A 22,337-nucleotide genomic window follows, 5' to 3' on the forward strand; every position below is an offset into this window, starting at 1 on the left:
TAAACACAACATAGCTAACCAATGTTATCAATATCAATGGATTGCGTGTCATAAATTTATATTTCATAACCTCCGCTCTTACAAAAACAACACTAAGAAATATTTGTAAAAAAGAAGCCACAAATAATTATTCCAAGAGCATCATTACGTCATCAAATACTTTGTGTGTTCGAGTGTGTGTGTGTGTGTGTGTGTGCGCGCGCATGTATAGTATATGCTAGCGGTGAGAATGACTATCAAAAGAGCTATCCATGCGAAACTAACCTATAAACTTAAATTTCATTAAAATTTACTGAGATGCCATCCAAAATGTGTCTCGCAACAATTTCTGACACCACTAGGACGAATTTCAAAACTTCAAAGAGTAATTACGACATAAAATGGTGGCTGTAGTAATGGTGGTGGAAGGGATGATGATGTGGTGGAAGGGATGATGATGTGGTGTGGGTTGTGGTAGGGATGATGATGTGGTAGTTGTAGTTGTAGTGGTGGTAAGAATGATGTGGTGGTGGTTGTAGGGATGAAGATATGGTTGTAGTAGTAGTTGTGATAGGGATGATTTGGTGGTGGTTGTAGAAGTAGTGGTGGTAGAGATGATGCTGTGGTTGTAATTGTAGTGGTCGTCGGGGTGAATATGTGGTGGTGGTTGTAGAAGTAGTGGTTAGGGATGATGGTTTTATGGTGGTTGTAGAAGTAGTGGTTAGGGATGATGGTTTTATGGTGGTTGTAGTGGTAGGGATGAAGATGTGGTAGTGGTGGTAGGGATGATGATGTGGTAGTGGTAGGTATGATGATGTGGTAGTGGTAGGTATGATGATGTGGTAGTGGTGTAGTAGTTGTGGCAGGGATGATGATGATGTTATAGATATAGTAGTTGTAGTGGTGTAAGGATTATAATGCGGTGATGGTTGTAGCAGTAGTAGTGGTGGTAGGGATGATGATGTGATAGTGGCTGTAGTAGTAGTTGTGTTGGTGTAGGAATGATGATGTGGTGGTGGTTGTTATATAGTGGAGGTAAAGATGTTGGTGTAGCGGTTGAGGTGAGTCTATATTATGCCTATTGTCTTTTTTTTAATTTTTAATTTTTTTTTTTTTAAACGCTGAATTGGGATGGTGATGGGCGGAGATAAGCCACTATTTAGGCGGAAATCCGCCTACAGCGGATGATTCGCAGCCCTGATATGTGTCGGTAAATTTGAAGAGATGTACTCACGGAAAATTAAATTTGCATCCTATTTGTTAAGCCGGCCCATCTATCGGTCGTTCTAGGCAAAACTACAATTCATTGTCTATCACCATTATCGGTGAATCCAATCAAATCACAAACCGCTTCTACCTAATAACGACCATAGGGTATCAGTAACATTAAGGTAAAGGGAGGACTTCCGCAGTTTCACAGCAATTTTATTATAATATTACATAATCTTTTAGCAAATATTGACTTTCAATCAGTTACTATTTAAAGTTTCATTTTTATAAGTGGTGTGACTTTTCTAATTTCAAAAACAATTTGTTGAGTCGGTTGTCCCCGGACGACGCCATTATTACTTACTGTGTTTCCCACCAGTTTCGATGTTGCAAGCGATGGCAAACATTATGTTTCATCACGTTATAGTATCTTTAGTTCGGGTCAGGGGGTTGGGGGGTCTCCCCTCGATAATTAAAAAAAAATCCCGTTAGGCGTGCTGTGAAACTACGGAAGTCCTCACACGGAAAATGTAGCCTAGTTATGATAACCAAAAACTTACCGGAGGTGATCACATCGTTGTCACCGAGGTTGAAGAACACCGGGACAAACAAATTGCCCACCGAAGATGCAAACAGGGGTCCCTGGTCATAAGGGTGGGCAAATCCATGATAAGGCATATTACTATTATTATAATTATGGTATGCCCGTTTCACTGTTAACTTTAACGATGGAGAATTTTCCATACAATGTCACGGTGACATAATTGAAGGCTTATTCTATAGGCAAGTGCAAAATATTCCAAGGTGCTTAAAGGCAGCTCTCACAATTTGCCATAAGGGAGAAATGATAAATCCAGTGAATTCTTAAGAGGATATGCAAAACTTAGCGCACATTACATTCCACCAGTTTGTTTTCTCTAGGAAGAAAAGCATTATAATACGACATGCAATCATGACACGACATACGCAAAATAGCGAACTAAATCAAATAATTTCTCATGAAATTGAAATAAACAACCAAACCGAACAATCACTCATTCATTTAGTGACGAGTCAAAGTCATCATTGAATTGAACACACTAACAAACACCACTTTGCGTCAAGTTTCATACCATCCGCGTTTTTACTAAGCAATCATGATCAATGACATTCATTGCCGGACAAGGTTGTGTTTAATCAGTCAATTTTCCAAACCACAATCGTGAATAAAGATTAATACAATGCACTGTCACCACCTCCTTCCGATAACACACCGTATGATGGGACTTATCTATCAATAAAAGCCAGGCAGTGTGTGCCCATGTATATCATGAATGTGTATAATGTTACACTAAATCACACACATAAAAGCATGGCCATTAAAAAAAAATACTGTTAACAGCAAAGCTGAGATCAAGGGAGCATTGAGGGTTGCAAAAAAAAACGTGCAGATGGCAGAATCAATTATCGCTCACTTGACAATACAAAATAATAACATCCTTTTACCGAGTTCACAAGAGCAAACCCGACAAAACTGCTAACATTGAAAGTAACATATTGAATAAGTAACGCGTGCTCGTTTTCACAAGCAGGTCATTAAAAGTAAAGCGAAGTCATGTCGTGTTCAGAGTGAAATAATCGGGACGCATCTCATTACCGATGACATGGCATAACAATGGTCAACGTTCAACATCGGCACAATTCTCAATTTCACGGAAAGCTTGAATCCAAAAACGAAACGTTATGATTATGAACAACGCTGAGAGTCACGGGGGTGAAAGTCAAAATTCAACAAGCGCAAGGGGAAAGATAAAATGTCGTATCGAGTGTGTCGCACCTAAAAGCATGACATACTTATGTGTGTAGGTACTACCTGATAAGTGCGTTAGCAACACACTGGGCTCGAAAAAGCACTGAGTGTGACGTGTTTGCGTGTCTGAGTGAGCGAGTGAAGAGAAATTGGATTGATTGATTGATTAAGATGGATAGACAGACAGATAAAATGAAGAGAGAGAGAGAGAGAGAGAGAGAGAGAGAGAGAGAGAGAGAGAGAGAGAGAGAGAGAGAGAGAGAAGGAGGAGGGAGGGAGAGGGAGAGAGAGAGAAGGAGAGGGGGGGGGGGGAGAGAGAGAGAGAGAGAGAGAGAGAGAGAGAGAGAGAGAGAGAGAGAGAGAGAGAGAGAGAGAGAGAGAGAGTGTATGTGTTCCATCCCCCTTAAAAAGACATCTCGTAAATTACTTTAGTATCGCACAAAATAAGTTGACAAGCTGAAGACTGCAATGGATGAGCATGCGCTGCTTGGTCAATGAATTACATAAAGAACACAAAGACTGCGATAAATTAAAAAAATAAATAAAATAAACTACCATCAACATGACGCGAAAATATAATACCATAATACAAAAGCACCCCCTCCCCTTTTCACCCCTGTTAAGCCGAGAGCCTTTACTACAATAAGATATCCTATAATAATTCTTAATTGCTAGCTGATTATTTTGTTTGTTGCTTTAGGTCTCTTCCAACACAATTGAGGTTATATGAGAGACCGCTGAAACAAAAAAACAAGCAATCTAACAAAAATAGTACAAATGTAAATCAAAATCATAACCTAAAGATATCATAAGCTAAATTATAAATAACCAAGAACAAACAGGCAGAAGATTTACAGAAAAAAAAAAATCCCCTGTCCAAAATACAATCACAAACCAAAGAAGCAGGATAAGCTAGTAAAGAGAAGAAGAAACGACATCACTATCGGATCGTACACCCATGCGAACATCATAGGTATATGATTCAAGGGTGATGCTCCCATCCAACCACCCGCCTAGCTGATTAGAACCGTACGATAAGTAAACACAATGCCAAATACCACCCCAAAGTCATTTTTATTTCAAATGAAGTAAAGCTTCAAAACCTAATGGTGGTGGTTGTAGTAGTGGCGACAGTGACAATGATACATAGGTAGTGGTTGTAGTAGTGGTGGTGATGATGATGTGGTGGTTGTAGTAGTAGTGGTAGTGATGACGTGGCGGTGGTGGTTGTAGGAGTAGTGGTAGTGATGATGGTTGTAGTAGTAGTAGTAGTAGTAGTAGTAGTAGTAGTAGTAGTAGTAGTAGTAGTAGTAGTAGTAGTAGTAGTAGTAGTAGTAGCAGTAATAGTAATAGTACTAGTAGTAATAGCAGCAGCAGCAGTAGTAGTAGTAGTAGTAGTAGTAGTAGTGGTGGCGAATGTATGTTGGTGGCGTACGCATGAGTGTAAGTACAGGAGCTCGAAAAATCCCTGAATAGTTTAAATCCATGTATTGTTAGAGATAAATAGTGTGAACAAGCTACACAGATCGATAGGAGACATGTGTTAAGTTGTCATAATATGTTGGGACAAGACATGGAAAAATGACACTCACAGAACAAACGAGGCGTGAAAAGTACCCTGGTCCGATTTATGATAACGCAAACGACTGTAACAGTGAGGTTTTGAGATTACAATTTCTCAATGCTAACAGTGGACAGAAACACCATGTATCTAAAATCAAAATAAATAAAATTTCCTTTATCCACCCCCATGGAGATATTTTTGTCTTTGGGTTCTGCTCCAAGGAAAGATTGGATAGATAACTCAGGCGTCAGCCGCAGCACAGCGCCTCGAAGTAAGCTGGGGCGAGGTGGCTCAAGCCCATGCAGCACGACAGGTAGTTCAACTCGGTACTATCTGGCGGGGATACAGGCATGAAACCGCGTCGATATGTCATTTTCACTGCCGCCGTAACTGCCACTTCGCTAAACATTGTTAACAAGGGCGGAGAAGAATAATGCGAGTAGTTATCCTCATCATTATTATTATTATCATCACCGTCAGTATAATAATTATATATATATATATATATATATATATATATATATATATATATATATATATATATATATATATATATATATATATATATATATATATATAAAACCCGATTACGATCTGGATTAGAGGTAAATCGAATGCCCACTAATCAACGAACGACGATTATCTCTCCCTTTAATCGCGTTTCGTTTGTATTCCAGTATGGATTTTTTTGCTTTGTTATACAAAAATTGGAACACAAAAGGTGCTCATTCGTGTAACAAAACATTTTTCAACGTCCTGTAAAATATTTAAGTGTTCTAGGACCACGTGATCTAAGTCTATTACATTAAGGTAACAACAACAATAATATTAATAATAATAATAATAATTTTCTTTTAGCGTAATGCCTATCTATCATATTATTATGACGTCGATGCATGCAATTAGAAGTCTAATACGACATTTAAACAGGCGTAAATTAGATTTCATTGCATTATCATTATCACTTAGTCCGTAGCGGATAAAGAGTAAATCATGCCACATTCGATTACGCTGTCTTGCATTGACTGGCGGGCAAGTTTCATGTCTCATAGCACTGTATAATGTCTCCGTTTCTGGATACAAGGCAAAAACAATATTATCTGTGCGCCATGCCCCCCCCCCCCCCCCCCTCCCCACACATATCCAACATAAGAAACGGGGATATTCATGGGTGTTGCTTCCACATTCACGAGCACTTTCGCCATTGGCTGTTGATTCATGATTCCGATAAACATTGCTCAGATACTGTACACACAAACGAAGTGACCACAACGTCACAGGACAATCAAACAATTACACACGCATATCTCATTTAAAATACCCCGCGTATTATTACAGATCTGAAGTGATGATTTTAAGTGGACAACACATTGAGAGAAATACAATTCAAGTTTGAATCAAAATGGCAAGCTTGTTTGCCTTCACTTAGCCTGCCGCTGTTATCAGCAGCGAGGAGTCGTCTGTGCGCAAAGTCCATGTGGTAGGGACGTATTAATAAACGTATTTGCACATAAGATTGATGACCCCATCAAAATGTTAAGGGCATTTCACGGTCAAAGCATGCAGAATTACAACTTGTTTGATCTATTTAAACCGACTTTTTTTTACTTTGGAATAAACATTCCTCACATTTACAAGACAATATGTAGGCATAACCTCCTTCATTAAGAGAACGATAACACCGATGCATAATTGTATCGCCCCTCAATCCCATTTGTTTTTATGAAGCCCATACGCTGTGCCTTTCATTGCTTCGTTAGTACCTATAAAAACCAAACCGGTTGAGATATGGCGTCATGTTTGAGTAAAATCGAACCCTGTTTGTTAACAGATAACAAATAATGTTGAAATAACGTGGGATTACAAAAGTATAACCGCTGTTTAAAAAAACAAAAACAAAACACAAATGTTAACGTCTTCAAAACGCTGTAGAATGGGGTAAAGCTTTTCATGCTTCCAAAGTCCTCTCGACCATCATCACGCCCACCCTCTGTGTTGCAGGACGGCATGTTGCCGACTGAGCCATTCCCTCAGTTACTGTAATAAACACATGACCCCCCCCCCCCCCCCCCAAAAAAAAAAAAACAAAAAAAACAAAAAAAAAAAACAAAAACACACACACACACACAAACAACACGAAAAAAAACCAACAAAACGTGTATAATTTACGTTTTAACGATAAGAAAAAGGCTCTTCATTAAATTGATTATTGCGTATAGCTTCCTCAAAAAGTTGATGACACCCCTATTATTTATGAGAATGAAGCACCTCTCAACAAAATCAAACGGTTTCACATTACATGATAACAAAGTTCTGTTGCATATCAACTGCTATCAAGAGCCGGTATGATAACGAGCGGGCTATATAGCTTATTTCAATGGTTTTATCATGCTCAATGCTTTGGAATAGTTCATGATCTGAGATTAAAAAAAAAAAACACATACAGAGGCCCCATACCCAAAGAGGTCAGTAAGAGGAGTTAAGATACAACAGGAATTTTTGTGAAAATGAGGAATCAACTTACAGTTCTTGAAATAAAAGCCGTAGTAATGTATCCATTGAGCTACAGATGTGGCGATTATAATTAATTTTATTAAATAATAAAAAAAAAAAAAGAAAAGAGAAAAAGAAAAAAAAAGAAGAAAGGTCCTATTCTATTCACACTGTAAACACGCAATTATTCCTTATAACATGTCAAGCAAAACCGAAATTATCAATTAAAATACTATACGTCTTACCTAGGATGTCGGCAAAATGGTAAAATGCGGAATTACCTCTGAGAAAAAAAAAAAGGAATGGTAGGGATCTCTGTCATATGCCACCACTTTACTTCTAAGCCGCATTCAGACCCGGGCAACAACATTGTTGCTCATTTTTCAGGATTCAACAGTCAGAACAATTGACAAACTTTGTTGTTATAGTCTTTTTGTTTGTTTGTTTTAAAAGTTTGTGGACTTGCAACACATATAGGTCATTTCGGCGCCAGTGAAAAGGAAGAAAATGGGATACAAAAAATAAAAATAAATCTATATTTATCATTAAAAGCAAACAACAAAAGCAATGATTTCAATAAGATAAAGGAGAATGGTTCAAACAAGGAATGGATGTAGATTCCAAGGCCACAAAATCAGTGTACTTAGACACAAGCACAGGATCCCGCTTAGAGTAATACACCCAAATGCTCACAGATATTAATATATATAAAAAACCCCACAACAACACCCCCCCCCTCCCCGCCAAAAAACAAAACACAAAAACAACAACAAACAAAAAAACAAAACAAACAAAACAGCTACATATATTAGAGAGATGATATGCAAGGAAAAAGAACCCATCATCTCCCAAAGCCCAATTTGACAGATCCAGCATTATTTTAGACGTTGCTTAAAACCAAGTTGTAATGTTGGCCTCCCTCTTCTATTAAGAAAAAGTCCATCGTATCACCCGTGCACATTTGGGCACAGACAGTCCGAAAAGTATCTTACGAAAGAATGTGTAATTGAAAAGAGGCCAGCAAGCCCTGTCCATGAATTTGAATTCATATATCGATTGAAATTTGAGGCGAGAGAGATCCTACCATTCAGAGACGTACAAAAATATACTACACGCACAGCTGTCGAATATATCGTGGGTGGTCACTACTACTTTTCCCCTCTGCATCGCACATCTGTTACATGCGTACGCTTCGATATTCTTAAAAATTAATTGTACGTCACAGTATTGGAGAGACAATGACCTATGTCTTGAACTATTTCATTAATACACATACTGAACAGAGCTAAGATCATGTAACTAAAAATATTAACAAAAGTACTCCCCCCCCCCCCCTAAAAAAAAGAGTAAAAGAAAAAAAAAAAAAGCAAAAAAAAAAAAAAGCAAAAAAGAAAAACGAAAATGAAAACAAAACGAAAAAAAAAAAATAAATATATATATATATATATATTATTATTTAAAATATTTACCACAATGTTTGAGACAGTCTACATTAATGTTTCAGGCTTAATTTGCCATCGTCAGGACTGAGTTGTTTTGTTGACTGTTGTTGTTTCTTGAAGTGGTTCCGGTTTAAAGTTGCTTAACAAGAATTTACGCCGATGGGGACTCTTTCCGTACATCTCACTTTTCATGTTGAGTGTGGCTTCATGAGGGTGTTTGATTATAGTATATTTCTCTTCCAGGCATAAGCTACATTGTTTTGATGTTGGTGTGTATCCTGTTGCTTTAGATAAAATTTTCCATGAAATGTTGTGGTCTAGTTTGTTGTCTTTTAATTTCCAAATATGTTCGCTGAGTTTTGTGGATGTTTTTTTGTTAGTGTTTCTAAATGTTGAGGTGTGGAGGTTGTATCTTGTCCACCAGAAAATGCAACTGCAGAAATAAAGAACATTGCCCGCTAAACAAACAATGCTTAGAATCAAGTTTAATTTACCAAGCCACAGTCACAGAAACTAAAACAAACAAGCAAGAAAAATATGTAGGACTAACAGAAAATAATTTCAAAACAAGATACAACCTCCACACCTCAACTAACAAAAAAACATCCACAAAACTCAGCGAACATATTTGGAAATTAAAAGACAACAAACTAGACCACAACATTTCATGGAAAATTTTATCTAAAGCAACAGGATACACACCAACATCAAAACAATGTAGCTTATGCCTGGAAGAGAAATATACTATAATCAAACACCCTCATGAAGCCACACTCAACATGAAAAGTGAGATGTACGGACAGTGTCCCCATCGGCGTAAATTCTTGTTAAGCAACTTTAAACCGGAACCACTTCAAGAAACAACAACAGTCAACAAAACAACTCAGTCCTGACGATGGCAAATTAAGCCTGAAACATTAATGTAGACTGTCTCAAACATTGTGGTAAATATTTTAAATAATAATAATTCGCTCCATTACTGCATGTCGAGCACTTTTCGTACCATATTTGTATCTAAAAATAATAACCCACCAGCCTGTGTAATAACAAGCAGAGGACAAACAATACAACAAGTTGAATGTTTCAAATATTTAGGCTTCAATGTAACATCCAATGGAAAATCAGATTGTGAAATAAAGAAAAGAATAGGTATGGCGAAGAATGCATTCAACCAGCTGCATACAATTATGAAAAACAGGAATATTAGCATGAAAACAAAAATCAAAGTCCTGGATTGCTATGTACTGTCTGTGCTGCTATATGGTTGTGAGAGCTGGACCATAAACAAGACCATGGTTAAAAGACTGGAGGCAGTGGAAATGTGGTTTTACAGAAGAATGATGAGGGTGTCATGGATGGAAAGGAAAAGAAATGAAGAAATTTTAGAAATGGCAAACAGGAAAAGATCACTGATAACAAAAATCATCAAACGCCAAATGGAATTTTTAGGACACATTATCCGCCACCCTGGTTTGGAAATACTCGCCTTGACTGGAAAGATGAATGGAAAAAGAATAAGAGGAAGACAAAGAATAACGTATTTGAAAGAGATAAGAACTGGGACAGATGAAGCTGAGAAAGGTGGCGCTGCTTTAATAGAATTGGCAAGAGATAGATCAGCTTGGCGGAAGATGACCTCCGACGTCTGCTTCAGATATGGAACTACATGAGATGAGATTTGTATCAAACACGATTCAATATAATATATATATATAATATATATATATATATATATATATATTATATATATATATATATATATATATATATATATTATATATATATATATATATATATATATATATATATATATATATATATATATATAAGGGCTTAAAATAAAGAATATGACACGGAAAATTCAAACACATAAAATAAATTCATATTCCAGATGTGTGCGGGCACAATCTGCTGCATATAATAAGGTAGAAGAATGAATATTTTTGAAAGGCAAAATATAGCCGCCAGGCGCGTACCCATATTTGCTGACAAAAAAGCTATCTAAAATTTTACCAAAATACAAACAAAACGATTTTATATAGGTGTTAGATAGGGTGCTACGAACTTATTTAATCATTGTGTTCTGTAATCGTGGTATTACTTGAGGTCAAAGTGATTGTTATGATCTATTATTGGTAAGTACAGTACAGGAAGATGAAAACTGTTCGAGGCTAAAAAACTGGGTGAACTTTATTGATCTGTGCATGTATGAAGAAGAAACACACACACATAGAGAGAGAGAGAGAGAGAGAGAGAGAGAGAGAGAGAGAGAGAGAGAGAGAGAGAGAGAGAGAGAGAGAGAGATCAAAGTGCTTGTGATGACCTATTATTGGTAAGTACAGGAAGATGAACATGATTTCTAATCGGGATTAAAAACGAGCGCACCTTATTGATTTGTGTGTGTATGCGAGTGTTTGTGTGGAGAGAGAGAGAGAGAGAGAGAGAGAGAGAGAGAGAGAGAGAGAGAGAGAGAGAGAGAGAGAGAGAGAGAGAGAGAGAGAGAGAGAGAGAGAGAGAGAGGTCAAAGTGCTTGTGATGACCTATTATTGGTAAGTACAGGAAGATGAACATGATTTCTAATCGGGATTAAAAACGAGTGCACCTTATTGATTTGTGTGTGTATGCGAGTGTTTGTGTGGAGAGGGGAGAGAGAGAGAGAGAGAGAGAGAGAGAGAGAGAGAGAGAGAGAGAGAGAGAGAAAGAGAGAGAAAGAGAGAAAGAGAGAGAGAGAGACAGAGAGAGATTTGAGCTAAGAATGTTTGAAGGGTTTTTATGGTGTTTGCAACACTTTTACTTGTAGGCCATTTAAGTGCCAATTAAAAGGTAGAAACGGAGTAGTAAAAAAAAAAAAAATTAACGTAAGATCGCAAGCACCCGAGAAAAGGTAAGAGTAGTTCAAGTCGGGCTCACGAACGGACTCCAAGAACAAACTTTCAATGTCCTCTGTTTGAAGTCACCCAAAAGACTCACCAAGACACAAACACAGAATCCTTCTGAGAGAAATACACTCAAATGCTTACAAAATTCAGAACAACAAATCACACATTACACAAAAGAGAGATGCATTACGAGGACAAACAAATAATCTCCCAAAAACCATGACTCTGTATTTAACTGTCTCCCTCCCAGCCCATTAATCCGACCAGGAAACGGACAAAACCAAGAATGAGACAGACAGCAACTCTGAAAACAGATAAGGGGATAGAGGACAACAAGTGAACTCCTGCTCACCTTTTTTCTTTGGTTTGATAATTTTATCTGGTTGACGGTTATTAACTAGATCTCACAGTTACGTGCTGTATATATTATATATTATCAGTAGGACTGCATATATTATATGCCTTAATAGATTAACATTTTGTGATTCTTTAAACACTTCAAAGGAGGTTAAACACGTTCTCATGATTTTTTGGAAATCGCAGAATTCTGGTATTTATCGATGATAGCTCCCAAAATTCATTTAATTTCAAAAGCTTGTTTATTTCACCGGGTTAAGTGGTATATTTTAATCAGTCTTTGATTGTTTATTTTGGGGTACTTTTGAGCATTCTACTATCTTTGGTTCTAGTTATATGTTTATGAATTTTTGAAAATTGCTAAATTTGTCGAAAAAGTGATTGTGTCCCTTGTAGACGCAAAAAAGCAAAATTTCAGTTTTCAGGGCTCAACAACTCTTCCACTATGTTTCTAAGGGCTCTGAAAAAAAATAATTAGACCAAGAGTATGGGTTGCTGATTATCTTCAGTTCTTAGATATTTACTTTTCTTACAGTGAGGTCTCAAAATAGACATATTTTGCATTGGGCAAGAGTGTACTTTATTTCGCGATTTCCAAACCCATAACTTTAATTTTTTTTTTAACATTAAAAAATAATTATTTTCTCTTAACGTGAGCGCATCGCGTCTCCCAAATGACTCCATTCGGCATTAAAGTAGACGGAATGATTGCATAAAGTAATTTGGATTTTGGTCTTAGTAGTGACGGTAGCGATGATGATGATGATGACATGGCGGAGGTGGTGTTTTAGTAGTGCTGTTTTTGATGTTGTTGTGACAGGGTTGGTTGTAGTAGTGAAGATGGTGTGGCAGTAGTTGTATTCATGTTGTTTATGGCGATGATGGGTTGTAGTGATGATGATAATATAGTCGTAGTAGTAGAGGTGGTGGTAGTAGTGATGATTATGATGTGGTGGTGGTATGATGTTATAGTCTTAGTGGTGACGATCTGGTGGTGGTAGTGTTGATGACATGGTGGCGGGAATGATGATTATTTGTTGGCAGTGGTAGCAGTTGTTGTGGTAGTGATGATGAAGTCGTGGTGGTGATCACACTGGTGCGGTGTTGATATTGTGGTGGTTGCAGTATTATTGGCAGAGATGCCCCATATGGTGGTGATTGTGGCTGTGTCGGCAGTGACGATGATACAGTGGTGGTTGTAGGAGTGATGATTATGATGTGCTGTTGGTGTTTATACTAAAGAAGGTAGTGGAGATGACCGTTTTGTAGCGACGATGGTGTGCATTTCATTGTATTTTGATGCACTCCGCCATTTTTAAAAACAGTCTCGCGAAATTAAAGGAGGTTCCAAGGAAACTGATGGGGTAATATCAAAATCAAGGGAATCATACATATATAATGAACTGTCAACAAGTACAAGCCTACCCTGAATACTGACCAAATGAATTGAAGACACATGAATCCTGATACACCATAAATTACAACACATTCTATTTGCTAACCCCAAGACCGTCAAAGGGGCTTCTACCACTTCCATATAAAAGGGAATGGGTGGTGATTGGCTTGATGCCACTTTAAAAGAAAAGATCTACATGCTCATATGAAAATACAGGATGATGATTCCAATATTGTTATTCTCGATAGGGATATTTATATTCTTGATTTCTTGTAAAGAAAAAAAATGTTCCTATAAAGTTCTGAAAGTTTGAAACAATTCCGATTAACCAGTAGAAATTCCATAGCAAAAATTGTCGACGACAGATTGTTCCAATTAACCGGTTGTTCTGATATAATGGCCTTCCAATTACAGGCTTCAACTGTATAAACAAAATGTCCACAATTTCACCCATGTTCTGGATTGTGACATGGTTGGCAGAGATAGTTTTTAAGACAATTTGATAAATACCAGATTTCAGAACAAAAGAAGTCTTTGACAGTAATACTCTGGCTGAGAAAATCAGTTTAAGATGAGATGCATAGATTATATATATATATTATCAGTGCTGCCAACCATAGCCCATGAAAATGTGTACAATAGAGAGACAAAATGAGTAAGATTTTGAAAAAATGCGTACAATCCTTCAAAAACTATAATTAGCACTAAATTTGATGATGGGCAATTAGACCATATGTTATGATATTATTGATAATTTAAATTCAACATGAATAGTATCCACTTCCTGAATCCACTTATAAATCTGATATGACCCACCCATATAGCACTATATTGAACTCCCTATATTATATGAACGTCCATGGCAATAAACAGATAAAAATGTTTAAGCATTAAAAGAGCGTATGATTGTTTAATATTCTTAAATAATAAATAATAAAAAATGAATAATGCTTACACTCTTGAGCAAAATGTGTAATAGAAGCAAAAATTCATAAGAATATGGATTTTTTACCTAAGGTTGGCATCACTGTATTATTACACTACATTTTTTGTAAATTTCTGTGTGGCTTTGTGGTATGACATTTGCTTTCGGATCGGAATGTACTGGGTTCGAGCCTCGCTCGGTGCATAATTCTGTAAAGCGCTTTGAGCACATTTAGTGGATATTGCGCTATATAAACGCTCAATTAAAAAAAAAATTTTTTTGAGTCCTAGGAAAAGACTCTTTACTCACATTTTTTCACTGTACTCAGGTGTAAAATGAGTACCCAGCCGTTAACAGCGTTGACTCAGTCGTAAAATTTTTTGTAATATTGCTTACAAGGCGTCACGACTCGTTTTCTTTGTTACGTGTTGGCCAAAGACCCATTGTAGAGCGCGTAAAAAGAGCTTTTTTAAAGTGGAAATTGCGCCATATAAAAAACTCAAAATTTTAAATTGTACAACTGACCAGCACATTTAGCAATGATGACAATGGCAATTTGTCAAAAAGGAGGAAAATGCATCGGTCCACCTGTCAAACTCAACAAAATCATAACATAAAATATCAGACCTTTGTATATCATATTACAGATCCCGCCGCTTAATCGAACACTCCGCTTATACGCTATACATTCCCGAAAAACAGAATATTTTTCTATATAATCGCACACCTTCTCCGGTTAATCGTTACATCTTGATTTGAAAAAAAAACATCTAAAAAATACAATTTAAAACAGGTAATGAAAATATGTTTCACATTAAACCAGTTTGGCACGTTAATATCGTATCATGTGTGAAAAAACCTTCCTCGTCAACGCCATTGCACTTTCCCTCCGACCCCGACTAGGTCAGACGTGCAATGCTCGTTATCTGACATCTAACGATAACCTGACACGACGGATAATTGACTCAAACTCGCTGTCTGCATCACAAGGAGTGAAACGTGATCGCAGTCCACCCAATGTCGTGTTTTTTTTACATTGTCCGACCACTTGAGGCAATTCTCTACCTGTGCATCATTTTCCTCTACTGGGTCATGAACAATAAAGAAAGGATTATAGGGAGGACTCGGGACTCATCTTTTAAATGATCCATACAGTCCATGTCCACTCAAAAGGCGACTGAACTGGCATAAACTTAAGGCAAGTCTTTCTCCCCATTAAAAAGTTGGCTCTTGAGATGGGTGACAGAATGTCATGCTTGAAAAAGAAGGCTATGCTGATGTCCCTTCTGTCACACAATGGAGTGATGAAGTTGTGAAATAACTTCTTCAGCAGTATGACTCTAATGACATTTACAATGCAGACGAGACAAGGCTTTACTACAATCAACGCTTCACGATTACCATTCTTACAAACAATAATGTCACACACCTTTGTTGTCGATGAAACATGAATAAAAAGAGAAATTCTAAAAGAAAATAACCCCCCAAACACCCCCCCCCCAAAAAAAAATAAATAAAAAAGCCTCTTCTAATAAGTCTACTGTCTTAAATATGACAGTCCCAAATCCGTAGAAACCTCAGAGGGAAAGGTCCTACAAGTATGGTACACGAAAGCTGGTGCTTAGATGCTAGTTTTAGCTTCTCCGCTTAATCGACACACTAACCTAAACTCCCGAGGGTGTGCGATTAAGCGGAGTCGACTGTACTACATCTAGTATACATCTATTCTTAACAGTAGAGATATAACATACTGTATGCAGGCCTGTAAATGGTTGATGAAAAAATTGTCAGAACTTTTTGAACACGCGAAAATAGACACAACAGGACAAAAATATGGACACAACACAGATATGACACGTCAAATCATGTCACTTTCCCCTACTTAACGGGATCCTTAATTTATGGTATCAAAAAAAAAAACAACAATCCCAATTATTTGAGGTCCCAGGTCTGAGTTAGTTGTAAAATGAAAGGAAGAGAACAATTCCTACCCCTTTGAAGGATGTGTATCTAGACGTCTAGTGCTCGACACAGGAAGCTGCGTATCTTTGCTCCTGTTTGTGCTAAACGTTTAATTCTTATAGAAGAAGAAGAAGAAGAAGAAGAAGAAGAAGAAGAAGAAGAAGAAGAAGAAGAAGAAGAAGAAGAAGAAGAAGAAGAAGAAGAAGAAGAAGAAGAAGAAGAATAAGAAGAAGACGACGACGAAGAATAAGAAGAAGAAGACGACGAAGAATAAGAAGAGGAGGTGGTGCGAGAGCTTTTGAAGAAGAATATATATTTCGAATAAAAATAATTATCTCGCATTATTTTTTCCCCATCTCACATCGGGACGGAACCAAAGAAATATAGAGACTGTGAAATAAGAACCGGAGATATGCATGTGTGTCGGTTATTTACTGACTAGGTGTGTGTGTGTGTGTGTGTGAAGACGACTCGCGCGAACTTCGCGACCTCTCTCTCGCTGGCTGTGGCACAGTAGTCAAGCAGTGAATACATAAACGTCTAGCGGAGCGTGTGGGTGGCATGATAATATTATAGCTAACTGATAGACGGCATGATTTGTCTTTGATGCGACAAATAAAAAGTTTTTTCGTTCTGTCTTTCTTAAGTCGGCATTAGAAACGGAATAAAATCTAATTTTTTCGAGGAACGAAATAAAAGTCTTTTATTTACTTTTTTATTGGTTCTGTTCTTTGGCGTTACGAATTATTTTTTCACAGCACTTATAGGGCAAAATCGTACTGACGGAAATTCCGACAATAGACGGAAGATTTACAGGCCTGTTTATGTAAAATTTTAATTAAATGTCCCTTCCTTAAAACTAGTTTTTTAAAAACACCCTCTATTCAAGAGATTTAAAATCAACTTTTGGTCAAAAGGCGGGAAAGTATTTATTTTTACTTGTGTTATCTCTGTTACTATAGCCATATGGTTACAGATCTTACATATAAGACTCAAGTATCTTCAATATATTAAAATTGTTAAACATTTTAAAAGTAAAAAGATTAAACTAAGTTCAGCACCCCTTAAGATTGTAGCAGATTAACATCAACTCTCTTTAACCATATAACCTATGAAGACTGATAGAAGGATTGTTGAGAGGGATAAGGGAAAGATAGATAGAAAGAAAGAGAGAGAGAAAGAGAGAGAAAGAGAGAGAGAGAGAGAGAGAGAGAGAGAGAGAGAGAGAGAGAGAGAGAGAGAGAGAGAGAGAGAGAGAGAGAAGAGAGAGAGAGAAGTTTAATAGAAGGGGCATTTTTCTCTCTTTTCTAATTCGGGGGAAGGGAAGTTATAATAATTATCTTTTAAAACAGACCTATAACTGTACTACCACTCTTTACCTCTTACAAATAAAATCTAGACTCATTTACCCCCTTTTCCCATTCCCTTCCTATTCGCCCTGTCTCAATTTTGACATCTGGCGACGTTTGCCTAGACTGACGCCACAAAAATGGGAGTGTCACCAAAATTCATGTAGGAACCGAGCACAGGTGTCAAAATATAAGAAAGAATGACGATTTTTACACGGATCCACCATTTGATCTGAGATTTTATCTGATAAAAATGTTTGATGTGGAAAAACCAACGGAAGATTATCATCACTGAGATAGTGTGAATGGTGCCTGAATACGGGAAATCATTAAAAAAATAAAACGATTTAAGAAGTAAAGACTGGAATAAGTGTGAGCGGTTACATCCTTTGCAAGTTAACATGAGAGTCGTAAGAGAGTCATATCTGAATCGGGTATGAGTAAGTACCTAGCAGTGAGCAGCGGACATTGTGTATAGTTCTAACACAAAAAGGTCACGTGTTGCTAATCTATCTCTTAAATGGCATTCTGATGGAACAAATGGGACACACAGCATGGTAAAAACAAGACAAGAGAAAGAGGAAAAGAACCCCCCCAAGAAAACAAACTTGTAAACACTCACCCTTAGAATATCCCCTTGCTGCCATGGAAACACGACTCTTCTTCTGATTACCAGCATTTGAGCCGCTTCCAAGAACAGGGTCCTGACAACAGTTGTAGGAGTTCCTCAGGGCTTCAGTCCTCTTTGTGTCGGAACTTGACCAGGAATTAAATTCATGGTAGTCATTTTGGTTACGTTTATGCACACCATACAAATGCTGGTGTTCATTGACTGCAGTGACAGATGCTGGATAGCCACCACCATCACCTTTCCTAATGTTTTGGCTGCCATGGCTGAATACCTGCATTTCTATATCTTCTGTGAGGCTGTATTCCAAATGTGTCACTGATGTTTCACTTCTTGGAGATTCTACAGAAGAACCACCAGTACTGGAGTCAACTTTAATGTCTTCATCATAATCAGGATTCGATGTGTGACGAATACGAACATGCTCCCCAGTTCGACTTTTCTGTGTGAGTTGTGTATAATCAAAACAGCCAGGTCGCTCATCTTCACTATCATCATTGCTCTCAGAACAACTAATGCTGTTCATAAAACTATTTGCTTTAAATGAGGATGAACCACGAAACCCAGAGTCCTGGTCTCCACCGAGCAAATCCAACTTTAAACTATCATCAACAGCCTTTGAAGATGTTGGCTTCAAAGAAGATTGGAGGTTCAAACTGCCATAGTGGGTTGTAGTTGCTTTCTCTCCTTGCATTATGGATACTGCCTCGCCCTCCTCATCCTCATCAAGACAAAGCCCAGCAGGGCGGCTAGCGTGACTATCCATACTCAAGTTGCCAGTGGCACTACTGCGACCTGAAGCTAAGCTGAAGGTACGGGCGTTCAGCACCAAGGCATTAAAATCGTACTCCGGCAACTCAGAAATATATCTTGCACCTTCCTTGATTCGTTCAAGCTAAAGAAAAAAAAAAAAAGAAACAGGGAAAAGTTAGAAACCAGAGAATGGCAACAGAAAAATGTCAATACCCCATTCCCCCAAGCAAACAAAGAAAAAGAGTTGAAATCCACTGACAACACTACAAATAACAAAAGTGGCTATATCACAAATGAAAGAAACAAGAGCAAAAATATTTTATTTCCTGGACTGACTGCTCCTAAAGAGAGGAGAACCCCAGACTTGCCAAATTGAAAACTTCAAATTTAGCAATTTAAATGTCATTTTTTTGTAATTTGACAAGGAAATACGTAATTTCTGAAATTGTGTATGAACAACCGCAATATTATTATTATTATTATCATCATCATCATTATTATAGCAGTAGTAATAACTGTTGTTGTTGTTCTTCTTCTTATCATTACTATTAATATGATCATTTAAGTATTACTAAGAATTAAAAATCCGTAATTCTCCATAAAATTTCGCATTTGGCCATGGAATTCGTCTAAAATTAGTAAAATTACGAAAAATTTGTCAGATTCGGCATGTATGGCCCCCCCCCCCCCCCCGAAATAAAAAAACAACTAATGGTAATTATCAAAAAACGATAGTAATGACTTGACTTAGATGCCTTTCGCGTCTCGACCGAAAGATCGGGTCGCCTTGGCTGTTTCCAGTATTTCCTGTGTGAGGTGTCTCCAATATTGCCGGTCCTCTGCTAGGGTTCTCAGATTTTCAAGGTCCCCTGCCGTTATGAGACTAATGCTTTGTCCAAGTGTTGTGAGGTTTTTGTTTAGGATCACAGGGAGTGTTGTGATCGGTCTTCCTCTGAAAAGGTTCCCGTGTTTTTGGAAGTATCCCGACATGGCTTGGTTAGCTGGTATGTTTTTGTCCCTGCGTAGTATGTGACCGAAAAGTTGCCATCGTTGTTGTAAAATGCCAAGGGAGATTGGTCTTTCTTTTGTGATCTTATAGAGTGATTCATTTGAGATCTTTTTTGGGTATTTGATGTCCAGTACCCTTCTTAGCTGTGTGCGATGGAAGGCATCCAGATGTTCTTCTTCGGATTTTGTCAACGCCCAAGTGCCGCAGTTATACAGAAGTACCGGTTTTACAAGAGCACGGTACAGTTTCAGTTTGGTTTTTCTCTTTATTTTGTCACCTCTAATCCATACATTGGTGAGTTTACTGAGCGCGGCGTTTGATAGCTGTTTTCTTCTTTGTACATCCTCGGTGTCTCCAATTAGTGAGCCGACTTTCTTTGTTTTTTTCCATTCCTCTTTGTTCCTCGATATTGATGATAGTAATAGTAATAGAAATAATAATAATAGTAAAAAAAAAAAAAAGATTTATTTAAAGCACACGAAAATAAGTAAGACAAAAGGGAATGGTTCAAATAGGGAACAGATGTAGTTTCCAACAACGCCCCATCAAAGTACCTACTTGCGGCTATGTGGTATGACACTCACTAGAAAATACAATTATCTACGCCTATGCCAAACTTCATCACGATTGAAGGCAGCGCAATATGGATAAACTTGGCAGTCAATATATGGTGGAAATCCAAGATGGCGGACGTGTTTACATTTCTCTCCTGATTCAATCTTCTTGATCTAATTTCTAGAAATATTTAGGCAGTGACAATAGTACTCAATATTATTATTCAATATTGATATTGAATCTTCTCGCTCCCCTCACCAGAAACACAAAACTTGAATGAAATATCGGACATCAAAACTTGTTCATTTTCGAATTGGATTTATGTAATTTCTGCCTTCGAGAGGATTCCGGCTTGTGTGTGTACTTGAGATATCTAGTTGAGATTAGTTAGATACTTATCAGATTGGAGTGAACAACAAGATACAGTGATACAGTACAGCTAAGACTTAGATAGATCTGGTCATTTAACAAGTAAGAAGATGAGCTTAAACAGCAGTAGTAGGAAAGGTAGATCTGGCAGTGCCAGTACTAGTAGTGGCAGTAGTAGGAAAGAAAGCCCTGCACCGATGGGTACAAATAAGGCAAAAGCAAAAGCTGAGACTGAGACTTGCGGAAAATGTGAATATGTATGCAAAGAGATTGAGAAATGCTTACAGTGCGAGCTCTGTGACCAGTGGTTTCATACTTTGTGTGAAAAGATAGATGATGACACCTATCAACTGTTGAAGAAAGACTCAGAAAAAGAATGTCCGCTGCTGCATTACTACTGCTCTAAGTCCTGCAACAAAGTGGCCTCAAAGTTCTTGGGCAATTTCATGCAGCTTGAAAAGGAAGTAGATAAACTCAGGAAAAAAGTAGAAGACGTAGATAAAAGTGTGAATATCATTCAAAAAGGTGAATTCACAGAGGAGATGATAGAAATAGTGAAATCAACAGCAAAGGATGAGATAGAGGCCTACCCTATGTCTGAGGCGAGTGAGATTAAGGAGAGACTCAAGAGAAGTACAGAAGAAAAGTCAGATAGAGTAAGACAAGATATAAATGAAATGAGGAAAATCAATGAAACTGAGGAGAAGAAGCAGGCAATGGTGAAAAAGAACCTGGAACTAGAAGAGGAGAGAAATGAAAGGGCTAAGAGGGTGAAAAATGTAATTATGTATGGCATACCAGAAGCTAAAGATGGCGACAACAAGGAAGATATAAGAAAAGCCCAAATGGTACTCAAAGAGTTGCAGGTTCATGGAAACAAAGACAGCCTCAACCCTATAGAGCAAGTGATCAGATTGGGCAGAAGAGAAGATAGACCAAGACCCATGAAAATAAGTCTGATGTCAACGGATCAGCGTAACACTGCTCTTAGGAACAGCAAACAGTTGAAAGACCATAAACGGGAATGCTTACAAAAGGTGTATATTGGAGCAGACCAAACAATTATGCAAAGAGAGCAGGCCAAGGAGTTAAGAGAGGAGCTGAAGAGAAGACGAGAAGCAGGGGAAGATGTAGTCATATATAAGAAAAGGGTCATTTTCAGGGAGAAGTTTAGTGAACAAATAAGAAAGAGAGACAGCGATGTTGGAGGAAATGACTGGGATTGGGATGAGGAATGACTATATTGGAAACGTGTCAGTCCAATTGCCCAAAATGTTTCTGAGCAAGGACTCGAAGACAACAAGAAAATTCAAAAAAGAGAAGTACCAGTAAATGATAAGGAGGGGCAGCACGTGAATATGAAAAATACCCTGAAGTTCATGTACACGAACGCAGACAGTGTGATGAATAAGAGAGAGGCGCTAAAGGCTATGGCAGAAGAAGAAGATCCAGATGTAATAGCAATAACAGAAGCTAAGCCAAAGAATGCAACAACACACCCAACCATAGCAGAGTTAGGTATTGAGGGATACACTATAATAGCTAGCAGAGATTTTGAAACTTCCGGCAGAGGAGTATACTTATTGGTGAGAGAGAACCTCAAGGTTAACCCCATAGAGGAACTCACAGATACTAGTAGGAGTGATTTATCGGAGCCCAAATAGCACAGGAGAAAATAA

The 22,337-nt window shown here is 37.7% G+C and overlaps 1 protein-coding gene across 4 annotated transcripts in view; it reads right to left on the reverse strand.

Annotated features, from left to right (window-relative positions):
• The window catches only part of LOC144967798 (uncharacterized), a 55,038-nt gene that overhangs the window by 28,170 nt on the left and 4,531 nt on the right, over window positions 1-22,337 (reverse strand). For 3 of the 4 annotated variants that reach the window (XM_078905447.1, XM_078905449.1, XM_078905450.1), the window contains exon 2: window positions 17,967-18,867. In XM_078905447.1, coding sequence (XP_078761573.1) covers window positions 17,967-18,867 — 901 coding nt within the window. Of the gene's footprint in view, window positions 1-1,748; window positions 2,735-17,966; window positions 18,868-22,337 lie in introns of those variants that run through there. The other variant, XM_078905451.1, reaches the window with a different exon arrangement.

This window comes from Berghia stephanieae, chromosome 3 (assembly GCF_034508935.2).
Source record: "Berghia stephanieae isolate SIO BIC M18660-M18661 chromosome 3, UCSD_Bste_1.3, whole genome shotgun sequence".
Lineage (NCBI taxonomy): Eukaryota > Metazoa > Mollusca > Gastropoda > Nudibranchia > Aeolidiidae > Berghia > Berghia stephanieae.